The sequence below is a fragment of the Colius striatus genome, chromosome 2 (genome assembly GCF_028858725.1).
Source record: "Colius striatus isolate bColStr4 chromosome 2, bColStr4.1.hap1, whole genome shotgun sequence".
Classification (NCBI taxonomy): Eukaryota; Metazoa; Chordata; class Aves; order Coliiformes; family Coliidae; genus Colius; species Colius striatus.
Genome location: NC_084760.1, coordinates 102,062,751 through 102,082,301, shown reverse-complemented (window position 1 = coordinate 102,082,301; position 19,551 = coordinate 102,062,751). Strand labels below are relative to the sequence as shown.

The 19,551-nt window shown below is 39.1% G+C and overlaps 1 protein-coding gene across 1 annotated transcript in view; it reads right to left on the bottom strand.

Moving 5' to 3' along the window:
- Positions 1-16,424: 16,424 nt before the first annotated feature.
- Positions 16,425-19,551, bottom strand: part of PRKN (parkin RBR E3 ubiquitin protein ligase) — a 710,202-nt gene continuing 707,075 nt past the window's right edge. The window contains exon 12 of the mRNA XM_061990230.1: positions 16,425-17,669. Coding sequence (XP_061846214.1) covers positions 17,560-17,669 — 110 coding nt within the window. The 3' untranslated portion in view covers positions 16,425-17,559. The remainder of the gene's footprint in view (positions 17,670-19,551) is intronic.

Here is a 19,551-nt window from a genome sequence, read left to right as displayed (position 1 = left end):
GCAGTTTGATGTATTTGAAGAAGAGATTTGTGTCCCATTTCATTTGTATATTTCAGTAGACCTCCCTAATTATTCATAAAGACACTCCAGTTTAGAGACATTCTAGGAAGTGTGGTTCTTGAAGACTCAAGTGTTTAGTGGTACCCCTTATAGGCTAAAATACTTAGTGTGAGTGAGTTTGACCTCTCAAAAATGGAGATAACTGGCATTCTGTACTGTTGCTTGTTTTCCTAAATGAACTGGTGGTTGATCAAATAGATTTTTAAATAAAAAGACATTAGCTAAAAGCTAATTGGGTGGGTAGAAGTAAATACTTACAGTTCTTTTAAGTGTCTACTGTGCACATTAAGGAATGAAAAAGTTTTGGACAAAATCTTTGATGCTAAATTGCAGAAACAGATTGCAAAAGACATGATAACAGGGAATACAGAGACACCCAGCATTAGAAGCTCAGTACTTAGAGAGAAGGGGTGAAAGAGTCAGATAAGATTTTATACCAGTTTTGCTTTAGGCTGCCAAATACCTGTAGTACCACTAAAAAAAAAAATACAGTACACTAGTACTGTCTTATCCCACTAAACAGAGCAAATCTGTGTCCTGTGTGAAAAGCATACAGGACACTACTTGTCCTCTCATTTATTCCAGTTGATATTTTTTCCCTTCTGAAGCTGTGGTCTTGGGAACCTACATATTTCCAGTGTCACAGCAGGAGACAGCTCTCCTGCCTTGACCCCTTAGTTCTTTGTTTTCTATGTTTTGGACTAATGTTGCTCCCAGTGGCCTTTCATCAAGTGGACACAGAGTGGATACAGACACAGCTGTAGAACTGGCTATTGCAGAAGGATGCTGTATTAACAAAAGTATGAAGTTCCGTAGAAAAAAATTAGTTAAAATAGTTTCTGCATACAAAACTCTTGAGTGGGAAAACCTTAAAGTTGGAATGTTTTTACATAAAATAGATGGAAATATCACAAAGTCATCTGATCATCCCTCAGCAGCAGTAGGTCAAAAAGAAAAGGAAATGAAAAGCAGACTGGACACCTCTGAGAAAAATGACAGTTCTCAGTAGTTCTCAGAAGCCCAGGTCTCATAGTGCTTAGACTATTTCAAACCTCACAATGCTCTTAAGACAGGCTGTAGAAGCAAACACTGTTGAAAGAGTGATGTTATACTTTCCAAAATGAAATTGCCTTAGTGTACAAGACTTTATGTGCCTTGCTGGCATCTACTAATTATTTATCTTTGAATCCTTAACCACAGAATTTTGTGCATATTTGGATCCAGTTCTGTACCATGCCCTGCTGTCCTGCAGTCTGTGCACAGGCCAAAGCTGAAAAGGGTTTATCAGAGATGTAAGAAAGATGTATACTTCATGAATGCCCTCTGGTAGTGCAAACTAAGTGATGCTACCACACCTTTTCCCTTTCCAAAACAGTGCTGGCCACTATGCTGTGGCAGAGCCTCTCCATAACCAGTATCAGACATGAAAGATCAGGCCATTTCTGTAAGAGCTTGCTTTTGCCTCCATCTGCCTTCATACCGTTTGTATTCTTGTCCACATCAGTTCAAAGTGTGGCCTCCAGCACAAATCACAGCAACTCCCAGAAGTCTTTCTGTGTAAGTGGCCTGATTCTCTTTCTAGGCTAGAAATCAGCCATTCCATCTTTGCTTTATGGCACAAGCTGCTATATAGTATCTTCCTCCCTTCTCTTCTTTGAATCTGCAGAAAGCTCTGGGCCTAGGGAATAGCTATGGGTGTGAAAACAGGGCTTGGAGCTAGTCAGCAGTCTGGATCTAACAAAAATGTTGGTGAAGACTCTTTGTTCAGGTGACTCCTTTGTGGTCTATATGAAACTGCAATTGTGAATTTGCAATTGCAGTGCACTTCCTTTGGAAAAATCACTGCAATTGACAGTCATTATCAATCTCTTTAGCAGTCTGTCCTGAAACCAATCCTCAGGTTCCTTGAGCATCACATTGCCTGAGAATGCTGGATCCCTTGTCAACAATTTAATGTGTTCCTTAAGCCTGAAGCAAAGGCTCTGCTCCAGATATCTTTCCAGTAGGAAACTGTGCTATGTGACCTTATGGCTAAATGCCCAAATGGCTCAGCCAGAGGCTGGGCAATTCTCCCACATGGCCCTCAAGTGGCAAACCTCCTGGAGATGGCCACCTAAACCTGGTATGAAAGTATTAAGGCAGTACCTTAGGACAGTTGCTAGGCAAGACCTCATCAGAGGTCACAAATAGGTCTGAAACACTCAGGACCTTGTGTCAGATGAGTATCATGACTACAAATTTAGATAATCCCTCATGAAAACTGTTATGCACACTGCACAGAATGTTTTCTGTTCTAACTTTATAGACCAGCACTGGAATTGCTCTGACTAGGCATGTGTTTGATTAGAAGGCAGCACAAAACCAACAACAATGCAGTTTTATAGAAATGCAATAGGAAATACAGAAGTACCAAAGCTGAGTGCAGTACATGTCAGATATTTTTGCATGTGTGTGATGTATTAAAGACTGATTGAGCTAAAGGACCTGGGTTGGTGTTGAGTCACCTCTTGCTCTACGGAGAATCCTCAGTGTCATCCTACTAACTGTTATTTGTCACAGGAGCTCAGGCAACTCTGAGCTCAACCCATCAATGTTAACAAAAAAAGGCTTGTGCACACATACAGCCTAATGAGCCCATGTCCTCACCAGCTCCTGGATCTGGGAGCTCAGCCCCAGCTTTTTGATGTCGGTACAGATTTAGCACAACCATCCACAGGGTGATTTGACAGGGTCTTATTCATACGCTCACTTCCACACTAGCACTGTGTTATTAATCCTACAAACCCCCATTGATGCATATGTTTTTCCCAATCTGAATAAGCTAATGGCATTTCCTACTCACCAATTCTCAGATGACTAAGGAACACTAGCCCAGGAAACTCTGAAGTCTGGGTTCTGTCAATCACTCACATAGCAATTCAATCACAAAATAATCTACATAAGCACTCTGATCTACTGCTTTTCACACTTCTTTTTGAACCACAGGTGCCCCAAGTATTATCAATACTAAAAAGAGAGCCTGCTGCCTTCCAGGTGTGGTAGCATGAATCAGAATTGGCTACAGTAACTGCAGTAAATGGACAGCACTGAGTAATCTCATTTCATTAATAACAGCATCTCATCATCAGGTACTCCCTGGAGACAGATGGCTGTATCTGACTCCCTAAGCATTGCTTTCTCTAGCTACGCACAATGAGTTGTAGCGTTTGAAACATCAGTGACCTAGTAGTGTGAGTTTGTTTATACACTGGAAGTGTCTCTTGTTACATTGTCTTCTTGTTTGGTACCTTTTTCTTCATATCAGGATTCTCAGGCAATTAAAAAAAATAATTTTGGTGTTTATTTCAACACAGCAGAGTTCCAAAACCCAGAGTTGAAAAATCTCCACCTCACACTAGCACTGTTCCAAGACCAGGCAGCATGACACCATTATGACAAACTGATTAAAAAGTCTTTTCCCAGAAAGGATACTTTCTACCTGGCAGGTAGGAAAGGCTTTAATTTTTTTTCCTCTCTCTTAATTCAAATATCTTATTTAGGCAAAGAAATAAAATCTGAAAACAAGTCCTATTGGCACTGGCCAAATGATCGCAATCCTAATTGGATACTCCCTCCTGCACTGAGATTTGCCAAGGGAACTTTCCCAAAATCCACATGAAATTAATAAAGCTTTCATGAAGACAAGGGGGATTTGCTCATGCTCAGCTCAGCACAGCATAGAGATCTTATAGGCAGTGTTACAATCACTTACCAAAACATATGAACTTTTAAACAGCAATGCTCTGCGTGTGCAGGTGTCTGCATCATGCAAGAAAATGAGGTTTGCACAACCCTGTGGTAAAGTCTTCTGCTTAGAGCAATACACTTCATTCAACAGCCACAAGAGACTCGTTGGCTTGTGTGCTGAATCACTGTCTGTCATAGCTGAAAGGGTCCAGCTGCCTTCACAGCCTTCTGTGCATTTTGCCATCAAGTTCCAGCTCTTCTCTTATTGAAAGAGGACCTTGCGGGAATGTGTCTCCAAGAGTAACTTTCCCTCTGACTGTTGCCCTGTTACTACAATAACTCACAAGAGGGAGTAGGGGGGAGGAAATACCAGCCACCTGGGCCCCGACTCCTTAAAGGCATGAACAGTGTGACAAGCACAATAAGGCTTCGCAAGAACTGCTAAAAAATTACTGATAATACTCCACAGCTAAATGGAGGCCACAAGCGACAGCCTTGGGCATCAGAAATTGTTTCATTTTATAAAATGTTTAATTTTATAGATAAAATTGTTATAATTATCTTTAGGAAACTAAAACCGTTTCTGAATTCTGAAATGATGAAGGCAAACAAATAGATAATATGCATCTTCCCACAAGAAACAAGTAGCTCTTGAAAACCTTATTTCTCAGTATTTTTCACTTAGAAGCAATTAAAATCTGGTGGGGTTTTTTTCCCCTTTTTCATTTCCTGTATCCTAAAATTGGGCCCAGAGCTGGTTATTGAGAGCATATTTTTGGAAGCATGGCCATCATTACATTTCAAGAAATTTAGAGCAAATGACTTTATCTTGGATGCTAGCAGCAAGTGGAAGCCAGCACAGTAATGGCAGAGGTGGTGGGTCAGAAGAGAGCAAATGCTCATAGTGGAAAACACAATAAGCTAAACCTTCCCTGACTTCAAATATCAGCACTAATGTTCACGTCACACTAGCGTCTGGCACTCAAGCTGATAAAAATAGAGTTATTAAGAAGACCTTTCACTGTTTGTGGACCAGTTGATTGCATCATCTTAATTAGACAAGAGTTGAATTCCATAATATTGCATTCATCTTGCTACCAGACTGACTGTAAATCACTTTGGGGAAGGTTGTGGCAGCTTTCTTTAGGATTATGAGGGAGGTGGGAATGGGATGGACCTGCAGCTCGGCAGAGAGCAAGCTATGCCCTGTCCTGAAGTGCATCTGGTCAGTGTAGAGCACAGGAAACCTTGCTTTCTGCTGGCAAAATATTTGTCAGGGCTTGAAATATGAACATCTATAACTGGTTAATTGGTGTAAACTTGGCATATGTCCATAAGTTTCCATGACACTATGTACTAGTGTGTCATGGTTTACACTAGAGGAGACTGTGGCCCTTTAACTGTGCTTTACCAGCATAGCTAAGGGGAGACCTGTTTTAACAGACAGATTGGCAAATCTCATAGGGGCACTTTTGGATGTTATTGACCTCCTAGCTCTCCTTCCTGCTCTCTTGGATTCTTGATCCTGTGGAAGATGAAGGAGCAACATGCGTCTTAACTCCTCTAAGACATAACCCAAGTTTTCAACAAAAATCACTCCTGAAGGTGAACTGCTCATTGCTAACTGTTCACTGAAATGAGGCAGTAACAGAAGAAGGGCAGAGCACACAGACAGGTATGGTAACATCTTCAGCCACTTCAGCAAAATTCTTCAGAGGACATTTGCCAAGGTCCTCACCGACATTGGATCTACACAGAAAGGTATGGAAGGTACAGTGACTTAATTCCCATAGTTAGATCTTCTGAGGGCACAGACATGCAAAAGATCTTGAAAGAAGTCCAAGTCACAAAATGTGACTACAGCACGAGATTTCAAACTTCATAGACCTAATAAGTGTTTTAATGCATGGTTTCAGTTTAGATTGATATGCTACACACACATAAATAACCAGCAAAAAGTATGTTGCAAAGTCAACTGAAAGATAGAAATGCCAGAATGAAAGTGGCTTGTGCAAATGTACTGCCTTCCTTGTTTGATGTGTGCAGCAGCACAAGCTAATATTTATTGCATAGTGTTTAAACCCTCATGGGCATTTTTAATGGCACTGAGTGTACAGTGTCCAAGTTTATTTTCACAGCTTTCTGTGAAGTGAGGCCAAAAGCATGAGCCTGATCTTAGCCTAAGTGGTGAGTAACTTCCTTCATGATTACTAGAGCTGCTGTTCAGAAAAATGAAAGATAATTCAGGCTTGATTTACAACCACTGGATTTGTGCTTCTTCTAAATGTCCCCTTTGCACCAGAAAGGTATGTGAGGACATGACAGCCATCATCTGTGATGAGCTAGGTTCACACTAGAGAGGTAGAATGAACTTGATAACAAGTGCAAAGAGTAAGAATTTGGATTGTCAACAAGAGAGGGATGGGTCATTAAGTCCAAATACTGATCTGCAAATGTAGTTTTTCCATTACCTTATGTACCGGCTGTAGTTGCAGAAATCCTCACGTGCAGCCTCTTTCAGTTGCAATGCACAGTACTCCTGGCTGGTGGAGACCGAGGTATGCAGAGGCAGTGGAAAGACGATGAAATTGTTTTATCATCCTACTTAACAACTTCCTCTGTACTATAATAGAGGAAATTTGAAAGCCTAGCTGTTTGTGTGTACAAGGTCAAAAATGTTTTCCCTTACTGTTGTAATTAATGGAAACTACTGAGTCAGGATATTAGAGACTGTAACAGCTAAAAGTGAAAAGCATGGCTAATACTTTCCTTTACAGCAAAGCTTTACCAATAGCACGTATTCTTAGAAAACTTTGAGCTTTAAAATTCAAATTTCTTACCACTGCTCACTCTTAAAGACTCAATTCTTTGTGAAATTACAATGAGTTTTAATTTATTTATTATTTTTACTTATTTATTTATTACAAGGCTTTGTTTATTTAGAATAAGAAGCTAAAACTGAAGCAAAACCACCTATCAGAGTTTGTTGGGGGGGTCAGGTTTTTTTGGCTATTAAATGAGAAATATTAAATATTATTTTGATAATATTAAATATTATTTTGCTCCTCAGCTGTTTACTTTGGAAGGAAGCATTTTATCACTGAATATTTCTGCCAGAGTGTTCTGCAAGTACACATTAATGCATTTTGCTTAAGTCCAGACAAATCTTCATAAGCAGGTCAGGATACATATTCCAGCATTCCTGACCTCCCGCCGTGGTTTATGACAAAGTTCATTTGTTGATGCAAACACTACCTTTTGGGTTTGGGCTTTTTTTTTTTCATAAATCCTGACCAAAGTGTTGCTTTTGTAACTGTGACAGTTCAGCAGGCATATCGTGCCACCATATATGAAATCTGCAGGGCAAGATTCACAACATCTGTAACTAGGAAGTGAGAAAAGGACAAGGCTGTACATAGAAAGCTTATTTTTTCCCTTTCTCACTGAAGTAGCACAAGCTCTATAGATACATGAGAACATTTTAATATTATTATGTTTGCTCTCAGACTATGGAAGTTTCAAACTCTCTAGAAACATTAAACCATATTTTGGAAAAATGGTTTCTGACATGCCATTAGTCTCTGCAGAGAGGGTGCACTAAGGCAAATTGCCCACTGGTGTTGGCATTTGTTGCTGGGTTATCCACTAAGCAGTTTGCTAGCGTGTTATATGTAGTTTTGAATCATTTTCTGACCAGGGAAATGTTTTATTTTCGTTTTCCTTCTGAAAAAAAAAATCTTGTAAGGGAGTTTAGGAGGTTTTTTTTATTCTTTCTTACAGAAAGAAATGAGAACTCCATCCATGTTATATAGCAGTGTATGTTCCAAGAAGCAGATATAGGTGATAGATTATCAAGAAGGTATACGACATAGCATGTATGATTCTAACCACTGTCTATAGAATGCAATTTATTTAGATCCTATTAGGTGATATAAGACAAAAGTAATCCTGGGGAAGATGTTAAAAAGCGTGTTAATGGCATGCAAGAAGAAAAATCCCATTTTAACCTAAGGTTTCTTAGATACTGCATCAGGAAAATACAAGGATGCAGTTATACAGCACAATTTCAGACATCAGCACTTACTGATAAAGAACCATTATAACCCCCTCTGGAAAACTGTTCCTGTTCTATCCTTGACCAGGCTCAGCTTGGACTCTGGCAGGGCAAAGACCAATACCATTGAAAGCCACTTTTATGTCTTCCTTGCTTTCATTTCTCCCCCTAATGTTACATGCTTTGAAGCCGCATGAAGTAAGAAGGTTTGTTCTGTAATTCATCTATGATTGAGCTACTGCCACCACAGCAAAATAAAAAGACTTGCCTGTAATTAGCTGTAACTTGAACATTCTTCCTGGTGACCTAGGAGTTACACTGCTTTTGTCCTAGTGATCTTTAAGTAGTAATCAAAAGCAGGCTCTCAGCTGTTGGTTTCCTCCCACCAATTAGAGACAATTAACTGAGGTACTTGAGTTAGGAGTGCGGTTGTTCCAAGCTTCATTGTCAAGAGCGAGACAGGCAGATGCTTGGTGAAAATGAATCAGATAATTTCTGCCAAAAACTTCACTATGCTTCTTGTACAGCCCCAAAAGAGAGAGAGGAAGGAGGATTTATTATAACTACCTACCCAAGTTTGTGCAATAATTTTCCCCTTAAATTAATGGGGAAACTCTGATCTCAATTTAAAGTTGAAACTAAGACTAGACTGGGGAATCCTTAATGCTTTGTGTAGCTATTATTGTTTAAGGACAAAATGAGGTGGTTTAACCTCCTTAGTTTCATCTCTCTGACTTTACTCATTGCTTTCTGAATCTGTCTGTCTGTCTGTTGGTCTTCCCATGGAGGCTTTTCAATGTCAGCCAATTTCAACCAGATCTTGCAAAGGCAAAAAAATATCAAAGACAGTAAGCTTATAAAAATAGGCTGTCAGTCGAGTACAGAAAACCTGCCAATACTCACTGAGACAAAAAACTTAATTGTTAGTTCAAACTTTGTTAGGCATCAGAGCACTTAAGGATGCCAAGGCAGGAGGTAATTCATTCTGCCGTGACCACATGTGTAGCAGTATCCCATGCCAGCTAGTTTAGAGTAAGCTCTTTGTGCTGAATCTGGCTGGTACAGACTTAATTTTCTTCATAGCAGCCTGTATCTTGCTGTGTTTTGGATTTGTGAATAAAATAGTGTTGATAACACACCAGTATTTTATCTGCTGCTGAGCAGTGCTGGCACAGCATCAATTCACCTTGGAAACAATGTAACGAAGGCATTGGACCATCATAGGATGAGTATGAATTGCCAGCAAGATATGTTTATGAACAACATGTTGTGATCTGGCATGTGTCAGAAGTGTTTCCAACAGAGACACAGAGGCATAAATGCCACAGAAGGCAGTGGTGCAACCACACCTCCCTTTGTGTATACAAGTCCATTACATGTGCCTGAAAAAAGGCAAAATAAAACTTGACTCTAGAATGTTTAGAGAAATGTTGATCCAAGCTTTTAAGATTGGTCTATTAAGACTAATAAAACAAATGGAGTGGAAATATGATTGCTGCCTACTCCATCCAATCAGGGAACAAAGGGAATGGGAAACATAAATAGGAAAAAGAAAACCCTAAGGTTAAAAACAATATTGATTTAATATAAATAATTATAAGGTGGCCATTAATACTTTGGTTCCAGAATTGCCTTGCCATGAAAGCAAATGGGACTTAAAAATTGCTTGCCACAGCACTCTATAGAGACTTACATAACAAGATGCCTGTAATGATAGGCTGGACACAACAAACTAATAAGACCTTTCTATTCCTGAGATCTTAATATCATGGAAGAAAAAGAAATTAGATGGCGTTAAGTATCAGGAAAGAGTCCTGGTAAGGAGATCTGCCTGGTAATGCCATTGACTAGCACAGGAAACTGCTGGATCTGAGACAATGACTGCATTAATGGCTCCTGAATCTCTCTCTCCTCCTGCAAGCAGTTAAATGACTGAATAATTCTCAAAGTTTGAATTTTCATTTAGCCAACACAATATTGTAGGAACATATATGAAGGGATCTCAGAAGATTATCTGTCAAGGATGACTGCTTGTAAAAACTGCATTCCCTTCCATATTGGGGTGAAGGCAATAAGAAACATGCATTCTTTTTACTCTGGGCTAGGTGGTGTTGCACAATAATAAGTATACACCATTTATCTGAGACTCGATAAAGCTCTGCTAAGGCCCTTTACAATCTAATACAGGTGTTTAAAGAAACTACTATGATTCTATGATTCTACAATTCTATGGTTCTCTGATTCTATGACATATATATTGTTTACTGGAGATGTAACAGAAAAGTGGCACAATGCACTCATTACAAAAGGTTCTGGATCACAGACATCTTTGTTTTTTGAAGAAGGAAGCTTAGTGATTTAAAGTTTCTCAGGGCCAGATTATTCCATACTGCTTAGCATCCAGAATCAGAGAAAAAGTTCCAACTGTTCTCTTCGTGTATGTGCACCACGTTTCCTTAGACATCAAAGGAAGTTTGTAGGTTTTTTTTCAAAGTTCATCTGTCAGTGACCTTTGACAATCTGGTCTTTTTTTCAATTCCTGAGTGCTTACAAATACCAAACTCCAAGAATGAGAGCGATCTGTATCCCTTCTCACCCAGATAACGATACAGTTTATGCTCAAGCAGTTGGACTGCCCCAGCCATCACTCATTGTAGGGAACTGGCCCCTTCCTGAGAAATTAGGGGCTTATGGGTTTTTCTAAACTGGCAAAGGTCGTGAAAAAATAGGGCAACATAATAGCACAAATAGATATCTAAATTTGCTGATTTACAACTTATTTTGTACACTGCAGCTGATATACTGTGTCAAGTAGGTCTGTCATATAGCTCTACTGGAACAGCAAGGAAAGTAGGTTTTCTGTTGTGTGGACTTAGCATTATATTTTTATTTGTTCAATTTTACCCCAAAGCTTGCACAATAAAAAGGACTAAAAATGAAATGCCACTGGTTGTTTTTAATTTGTACACAGTAAATGTCATATGAGAAGAGATTACTAGTTCAGGAGAAGATACACTATCAAGCAGGAGCTCATTGCCATTACTGGTTTGAAGCCCACATTTGCTTTCTGTGAAATCTGACAGAATAAGGCCTTGATCATTGTACTTCTGAAATAAAGTAAGCAGATGAGTGATTGCAACTCAGCTAATAAACATTTTAATATTCACAAGCAAAGACTGAGTCACATTTTGGTATAGTGTTAGATTCAGTTACGTCACAGCTAAAGTGTGCAATCTTGAATGAGAATTGATTTCAGCTTCATTAACTGCCTGATTTTTATGTAAATATCAGAGTCATCTTTGCCTTTGAGAAGCAGATTTTAGAAAAAAAAAAAAAGCAATCTTGGCATTTGTTGTATCACTGAGCATTTGAAGAATGTCAGTGTAGCTTAGTAAGGCAGTTTGTTTTTCCTGGTTTTTAACTCTATCAGCTGTGGAACACATGAACTTCAGCTATTTATTAAAAAAACTCTTTTACCATATTGTGATCTCTTTACTTTGGAAAAGAAAAGTGCAGGTCTTTCCAGGTTTAGCTACCAGGCATAAACAAACCCAGTTGGCTGAACCTATTCAGGAACATTTAGCATCTGTTCCAAGAAAAACATTATATTGGCCCAACAGAAGTAGTGTTTAAATACTATTTCATTGTATTGATTACTTCTTTTCATTTTAGCACTATCTTTTGATTATTACTTAAGGTCTTCATCCAACCAGCTTTTGGCCTGGTAACCAGCAGATGAAATTGGCAGGCTGTTGAGATTACTGTTTATGAGGCAAACAATCATGTCTCAAGTAAAAATGAGTATATAGTGTGTTGCTTCAGCTGTGCTTAACTAAAGGTTTTTAAAACAACTCTGACATCAGTGCTCGATAGATTTTAGTTTGCACTAAAATGAAGTGGAGAGACTGGGCATGAATATGTTTTGTAGATGAACTATTCATCTCACAAAGAGACAAAGAGGAAATTGGGACATGAAGTTCTCCCAGAGATCTCCTATGTACTGCTAAAGAGTTGAACTAAATCGTGTTCTCAAAGTCTCTAAATTAGCCTTCTCCCACTGAAGCCAGTGGTAAAGTTCCCAGTGGTTGTGAAGAATGTCAGGTTAGGTCAATGTTCTTTATGCCATCAAAAATCCTACCTTTAAAAAAAAATTATTTCTTTGTGTCCCTAATGTCACACTGGTGTCCTTTGGGCCTTAACTTTCAAACTTGCTTCCTGCTTCTCTGAGCTTGTGTCATCACAGTGTTAGCATGCAGGTGGCTTCCAATTTGTTGCAGCCACAGATTTCCCCACCTGTGAGGAAAAGACCAGTGTGCATTTGAGCTGTAGTCTGGTGCATTGAACATGTAGTCTGGTTGTGCTCTTTGGACTGAACTCCCTGACTGCAAAATACAGATAATGACACTCTCTGCCTACATGGATTATGTGGATTCCTCAAGCTCTCTAGGGATAAAAGCCAAAAAGTAATGTAAGAGGTGGTGCCTTGCTGCATATTTTATCTACTGGAACAGAACCATTACTCCATTATTCAGAAAAGTGGAGACATAGAAAAGAAAAACAAATTAAAAGCAAAGAAAAAGGCACTATTAATAATAATGAAGAAAATAAAAATGGCACATAACCTGCTTTCTAAAAACAAATATCCCTGCAGACATAGAAACCACTACAGTAAATAGGATTCTCCATATGAATAAATGAGCTCTCAGCTTCCCTACCTTACTACTTATTGAAGCCAAGTACATTTTTTTCTGGTCTGCACATACTTAGGCAGAATATGAGAAATGACAACTCGATGCATCTACTTTGGTAGGCCCTAGACAATGAAGTTGAAAGCTGCTATGGCATGAACTATCTGAGGAGGAGACACAGCTCAGTAGGTGATACACAAGGGGAAGGTTATGGGCAAACATATGCACAAATAAACATAATAGGAATCTGTAGAAAAACCTGTTTGAAAAAAAGAGGGAGAGGGTTTTTTTTCTAAATTTGTTAATCAGAGATAGATATATTTCCTTACAAACTGTAATAATTGTCTTTTTTTGATACATCACTGTCAATACTATGCTATCATATACATCTGGAGGAGGTTGCTTGTCCTGGTTTCATCTGGGGTAGAGTTAATTTTCTTCCTAGTAGAGGGTACAGGATTTTATGAGAGAAAAACGTTGGCAACACAGGGATGTTTTAGTTGTTGCTAAGTAGTGCTTACCTTAAGGATTTTTCACTTTCCCATGACCTGCCAGCAAGGAGGTACATAAGAAGCCAGGAGGGAGCATAGTCAGTACAGCTGACCTGAACTAGCCCAAGGGCTATTCCATCCCACAGAATGTCATGCCCAGTATATAAACTGGGGGAGTTGGTGGGGAGAGGCGGATCACTGCTTGGGCATTGGGCAGCTGGTGGTGAGCAACTGCCTTGGGCATCACTCTCTCTTGTGGGCTTTTTTCTCTCATTGTTATATTCCTTTTCATTATGTTGATGATGATGATGTTATATTTCATTTTATTTATTAAACTGTTCTTGTGTGAACCCACAATTATTTTTCTTCTGATTCCCCTCCCCATCCCACCAGGGTGGGGAAGAGTGAGCAGCTGCATGGTGCTTAGTTGCCCTCTGGAGTTAAACCATGGCATTGTCGAAGAACCATCACGAACAACTAGACATAGGGTTTCCTTCTTCTGGTAGGTTCAATCCAGTGCTGTTTTCTTCAGGCTTTTCTGTTGCTTGAAGGAGAATTGAAGGAAGCTTGGGAATTTTGGTGCCTGGAAACAAAATCTAGTTGTTAGGTCCCTGCCATCTCCGTGTAGGGTGCACCTCCAAGTACCTCAGGTTCCTCTTCATAAATGCAAATTTTACTTCAGTTGATATGGTCTACAAGATCTCTAGGCAAAAAGCTTTGCTACCATGCCAGTTTGCACTATATATATAAACTTACTATTCATATGTTAAAAGCAAACCCCAATGCTTTCTGTCCTTCGAGAAAATGACTTTTATTTCGCAGCAGTGGTGTAACGTTTCTTCAGGAGTGACATTTACTGCATTTTTAAAGAAGTGTACATTTTAAAATGATATTATTTGGCTTGCAGTTTGGGATGAGGCTGACATATCAATGATATTTTAGTCAGTCATGGCTCCCAAAGTATTATTTATGCTAAGCTTTGAGATACGCTTTTTTTCTGAGGGAGTCAACCCGCTATATGTTTTCTTCTTAATCTACTTGGCATTCCGATTTCACTGCCAGCTGTAATGAAATATTAGGACTTTCATCATTGTTATACAGCTGAATGTTGCAGAGATCATTGTTTATTTCAGCATACATCCAGTACTTAACCCATTCAAAACACACTAAAGGGAGCCCTCATTGCAATAGCAAGAACAAGCCTGTAATTGTTTTAATCTGAAAGATGAAGAAGGTTCAAGACAGTAAGAATTCAATTTAAAAACACAAACCTAGATTTAAAAAAACATGGACTTTTTGGATTTATATCTCCATAATGAATTATCTTCTTAGAACACATGGTTATATTTTAGTGTTTCCAGAGTGTATTGCTAGTGAAGAACATAAACCCACATGATCTTGAAAACTTTGCATCTGCTTATGCCCTTAGGTTGGTTTCTCTCTTGTTTTGTGCTTGAGTCCTGTTTCTCTTCATGACTCCTGTGGCTGCCCAGGACCACTGCAAGAGATATGTGTGCCAACCCAGTGGAAGCATTTGCCAAGGCTGGCTTCATGGTTGCTAGCAAGCAATGTCAACTCATAAGTTTTAAAAGAGGAAGATCTCCCTCTCCATGCCAACAACAGAGCCAAGGGTGTGTGTGAGCTCTGCAGTTCTGTTCATCCCATCAGCAGGGATGTTGCCATCCCACCTCTATCCATGACCAATCGTACTTAAAACTCATGAGGCCCCAGCATACACATGTACAACAGGTGTCTGCATGAGCCTCTGAGGCTACCAAAGTAACTTGATAGCTGAAGTTGAGTGAGACAAATTCCACTGATATTTCAGAGCTGAAATAAGAGGAACACCTCAACAGACACTGACGACTCTGTTCTATTTGGTGTTGTTTCATTTCAAATTACAACATCAATTTGATTTGTAAAGAAGTTTTAGAATTTTTCAAAAGGCATTTTTCCATGAAAAAAACAGAAGTGTAGGAAATTTTTAGGTTCAACTCACACCTCTCCATGGGAATCACAGCATTCTTACAGTGTCAGCAGAGCATTAATGCTGGGTTTTGGTGCCCTTTAAATTGTGGAAACTATGAGAATCTCACTGTAAACAGCAATCGGGTTTATAGCCTGTACCTCTCAAACTGTGCATACAGATGTATATGTTTTAACAGAGAAGATCAGGCCATGTTCTACCAAAATCTGCAGGGTACAAGTGTTTTTTTTACAGGATGTAAATCTAGACTGTGTGAAGAAACATTCTGTGACAAGGGCCTGTAAAGTCACTCTCTAAAATTGAATAAGTCTTGAGTCAGTGCTGGAACTCCTTTCTTATCCTGCCCTTGCTTATGTCTTAGATGAGTGCTCATGATCTCATCCTCTAACAATTTCTTCCCAAGAAAGAGGTGTTTCTCTTCTAGCCTTATGACTTATGCCTGTCATGCCCTGTCCAGGCCAGAAAGAAATACAGCAGCTGTTCTATAGCCCATTGAATTTAACAGACTTTGAGCCAGGAGCATACATTACATGTTCCTACATGAAAAAATAAAGCATCAGCTTATTAGGGCAGGCTCTAACTTTGTGAAAATGCCTTACAGTGAACAAGTTTCTCTTCCTCTATAAGAGAGACACTGAAAAGAAAAAAAGAAAAAGAAAGAGATCCCAACTTCTTTTATTCCAAATATTCATGGATATGAAATATTAAGCACTGATTTTTTTCCCTAGTCTGTTGGCAACAAGCCATATAAAATATAAAATAGACTCAGGTATAGGAAATCAAATCATCAACTAATCAGAGCTCACAGTAAAATATCCCCATTAAGATAATGTACTTAAATGAGCTCCATTGCAGTATTCTATTGCACTTAGACTTTAATGTAGGTACTTCTGCACACATTTTAGTTCACCTGTGCCAAAAAGGAAAATGGCCTTTATGAAATGGCCATTGTCCTCTTGTCACCACTTCTTTCTCTCACATTTTCTTAATTCAGTCAGTTCCCTCCCTCATTTTTGGTACCTCATGACTTAATCCCTTTGTTTCCTCAGACTTTTAATGTTACTTCCAGATGAGACAGGTTAATACTTCACCACTTTTAGCAACTAGACATTTCTGTAGTCAGCTTGGCATTTCTTTATACCTCAGGCTTCTTGCTCTGCACTGACTGATATGAGGCACATCTGTATTTTCAGAACTGTATGGTCATACTACACAAAATATTAAAAATTGACAAAAGACGTTCACATCCCTGGAATTTATTTTGTGACAGTAGTACATTTTAATCAATAGGCTAGCTTCTCAGCTGGGAGTTTGAATCAGTCAAGGAACCACATGACCTGCCCAGCATCTTTGTACTCACTTCAAATCAAAGAAGAAATAAAGCTGAAAATTTTTACCAGTTTATTTATTGTGCTTTTTTTTTTTTTTCACCAAGTCTGAATTGTGCAAATCCTTACATGGTATGTTGGATGTGGACAGTGCCCTTTTCATTTGAGAACAAGACAGCAATGTAAAATACACCAAACTGTAAGATTGTTCAGGCTTGGAACTGCTGGTAAGCTTTACTCACTGTGTTAACACTGTAAAATGAAAGATGTCTCTGTGTCCCACACTGCTTGAATTGGGAATTTATTTTCAGAAATATACCTATATTGTAATTAAATTTTAGACAATGATGTTAGAGAAAACCACTAAGAAGCCTCCTCCTGCCTTCCCTTTGCCATGTCCAAAGGATTGCTGTGAGTTCAAGAAAAATGAAGCCCTGAGTGTAGCTTGCACAATGCTTACCCAGTTCAAACCACCACTGTAACAGCACTCATGGTTAGAGCTGAAACTGCATCCTTGGCTAATCTTCCAATGGGATCGAATCTATAATGTGTATATAGGCAGGATTTGAGTCATATCTTACAAATACACAAGTACAAATTTGGCATAAAGCTGGGTGTTTCTCTGAGATTTTAGTTGGAAAGCAAGACCCTCTACAGAAAGCTTGTTAGGAAGGAACCCTGAGAAAATACTGAAGAGCCACAGCTTTCCCTCAGCCAAAAAAGCTGTTACAAAATACTGCCTCAAAATAAAAAGTTGTGCTGAATGAGCAAAGGAGTAGTCAAAGAAAAAAAGCTGATGTGGGAACATCTACCTGCCTTGATGCTCATGCACTCACACACAAATAAGCAGGCTGCTCTCTTTTGCAAGAGTTTTGGATTCCTGACTATAAATGTAAAACAAAGTTCTTCATGGTAACCCTGTCTGCTCAGACTGACAGACTGCACAAGTTCAGAAAGGTGTAATTTAACTCTTTTTGTACCATGTTAAGCAAGTCTGTCCATTAAAAAAATATACTGTTTTTACTTATTAGATTTAAAACCCTTGCCACAACTTCAGTGTGATTTTGGTATGATTGCATAGGCAAGAAAGCAAAAGCCAACAAACTGGGCCAACTTCTGAACTCCATGTCCCTGAAACCACTGAGTGTTTTGTTCAAGTAAGGAGTTCTGAATTTGCCCCAATGAAAACAAGCTTTAGCAGCAACACGGTCTGCCCTCAGCACCACTAGCCAAACCAGTGATCTCCCATGCAGGTTCTGTTCCACTCCAGGCCACAGTTCCAACACCACTCAAATCTGCACTGAGGGCGAGGACACTTCATGTGCATGCAGCCACCTGCAAAACAGCAAAAGAATGGCTTTGGTACTTGACAAACACAGATGTTAATCAACAATTACAAGGACAAAACCAGCTTTCTTAGGTGCTCATTTACTAACCAAGTCGAATATTTAATAAAAGAGAAGTATAAACCTGAAGAATGTTTTTTTCCAGGGTTTTATAAAACCTGCTACTCCCTTTCTTTTTGAGGTGTAACATGCTGGTCTCACTTGAAGGAGTCTGTGGCCTCTCAAAAGCAGTCATGGAGGTGTCTGCTCAAGTATACTCTACCCTAGTCCAGCTGGGAGCCAGAAGATGAACAAAATTCAATTCATCTTTTTTTGTTGTTTTGTTTTTTAAATTTGGATTCAAAAAATGAGAGATTTGCAAAAAGAATAAATCATGAGATACAGACTTTGGTGGCTGACTGCTTATTATGTCAAAATGACATTAGTAATTTCAGTTGATTTGACCTTTGTATCTGAAGCAATCTATTGATTGCGTCAGTGTTTCCTGTGTTTTGGGTTTCTCTCTTGCCCATACTGTGAGAGCAGCTTTAATCTCTTTGCTCACAACCTTGTTCAAATGTTTATTTTGTAATATATAAAACATTAACATTGTCAAAGGTCTTTACAAAAATACACTTCAAATGGAAACTATGTTGCTTAGAACACAAAGAGATCTCTTGGATAACTCGAACTGAAAGAAAAGCATGCAGCACCAAGAAATGCTGAAATATCATCTTGGTTTGACTCCAGAGGGTTGGTGATAGGAGGCACAAGGAGTGTGTGTTGCCTACTGTATGACCTGCTACTCTTATGTCATCTTTTTTATAAATGCCACTCCAGAATGAGTCTCAGAAGGTAAAACCAACAGGAGATACAAGAACTGGTTTGGTGAAATAGGCCTGACTGCTTCATTTGACATAGAGAGAAAACTGGTTGTGATGGCGAGGTCTATTTATCAGTTTATAACTTTGTGTAAGAGATGCAATTTGCCAGGCATTTTTATCTTCGACAGCCTTTATGTCACACATTGCTCAAGGTTTAGATCCAATCCTCTCTTACAGTTTGAATTAAGCCACCACTGAATAAAACACATCTCAGTCCTGGTGCAGGACTCAAAGTCCAATGAGCGCCCTTTGTCAAATGTGTGCTCTGCCTGCTAAACTACATAAATAATGGTATCCTCTGCTACATGGCAGCTGAAATCAGCAGAGTGGAGAGTGCCTCAAGCAATGTGGTACAGGTTTGTGAGTGCAGTAGTCCTCTGAGAGGCATGGATGTGTGTTTAAACTCATTCAGACTGGGAGGTGACCTGTTGGAAAGCAGTTTGCTTTTTCACTTCAGCTATTATGGAAACATTATTGACATTGAAAAATATAAGCCATTATAGAAAAGTTATCGGTTTTGTCTCTGTTCCTGCTAAAACATAGTGTCCACAGACATTTAATGAGCATTTAATGAGGTAAGGCAGAATTATTCTCTTGTGTTGAGTCAGTGTCCTCCTCCCAAACGAGGACTGTTGGCAGACTTCAGTGTACAAACACTAGGTGTACTTAGGCAGAAGTGAAGTACTCCTTTCAGTTTACCAACATCAGCCCAGAAGCTGGCATGTGCAGTACCCATCACCAAAGAAGAAAGCAAAGCACTGCACTTTTTAAGCTTCACACCTTAATTCACAGAATCACTGAGGTGGGAAGGTACCTTTGGAGATCATCTAATCCATGGATGGATCCATCCAATCCAACACTCAAAGTGGGGTCAACTAGAGTGCTAATAGTTACATCCGGCTGCATTTCAAATGTAGAATAAAGATTGTTCCAGGCTTCAACCATCCACATGGTAAAAAGCATTTTCTTTTGTCCAGTGTTTCAATTTGTACCTTCTGTTCTTTCAGC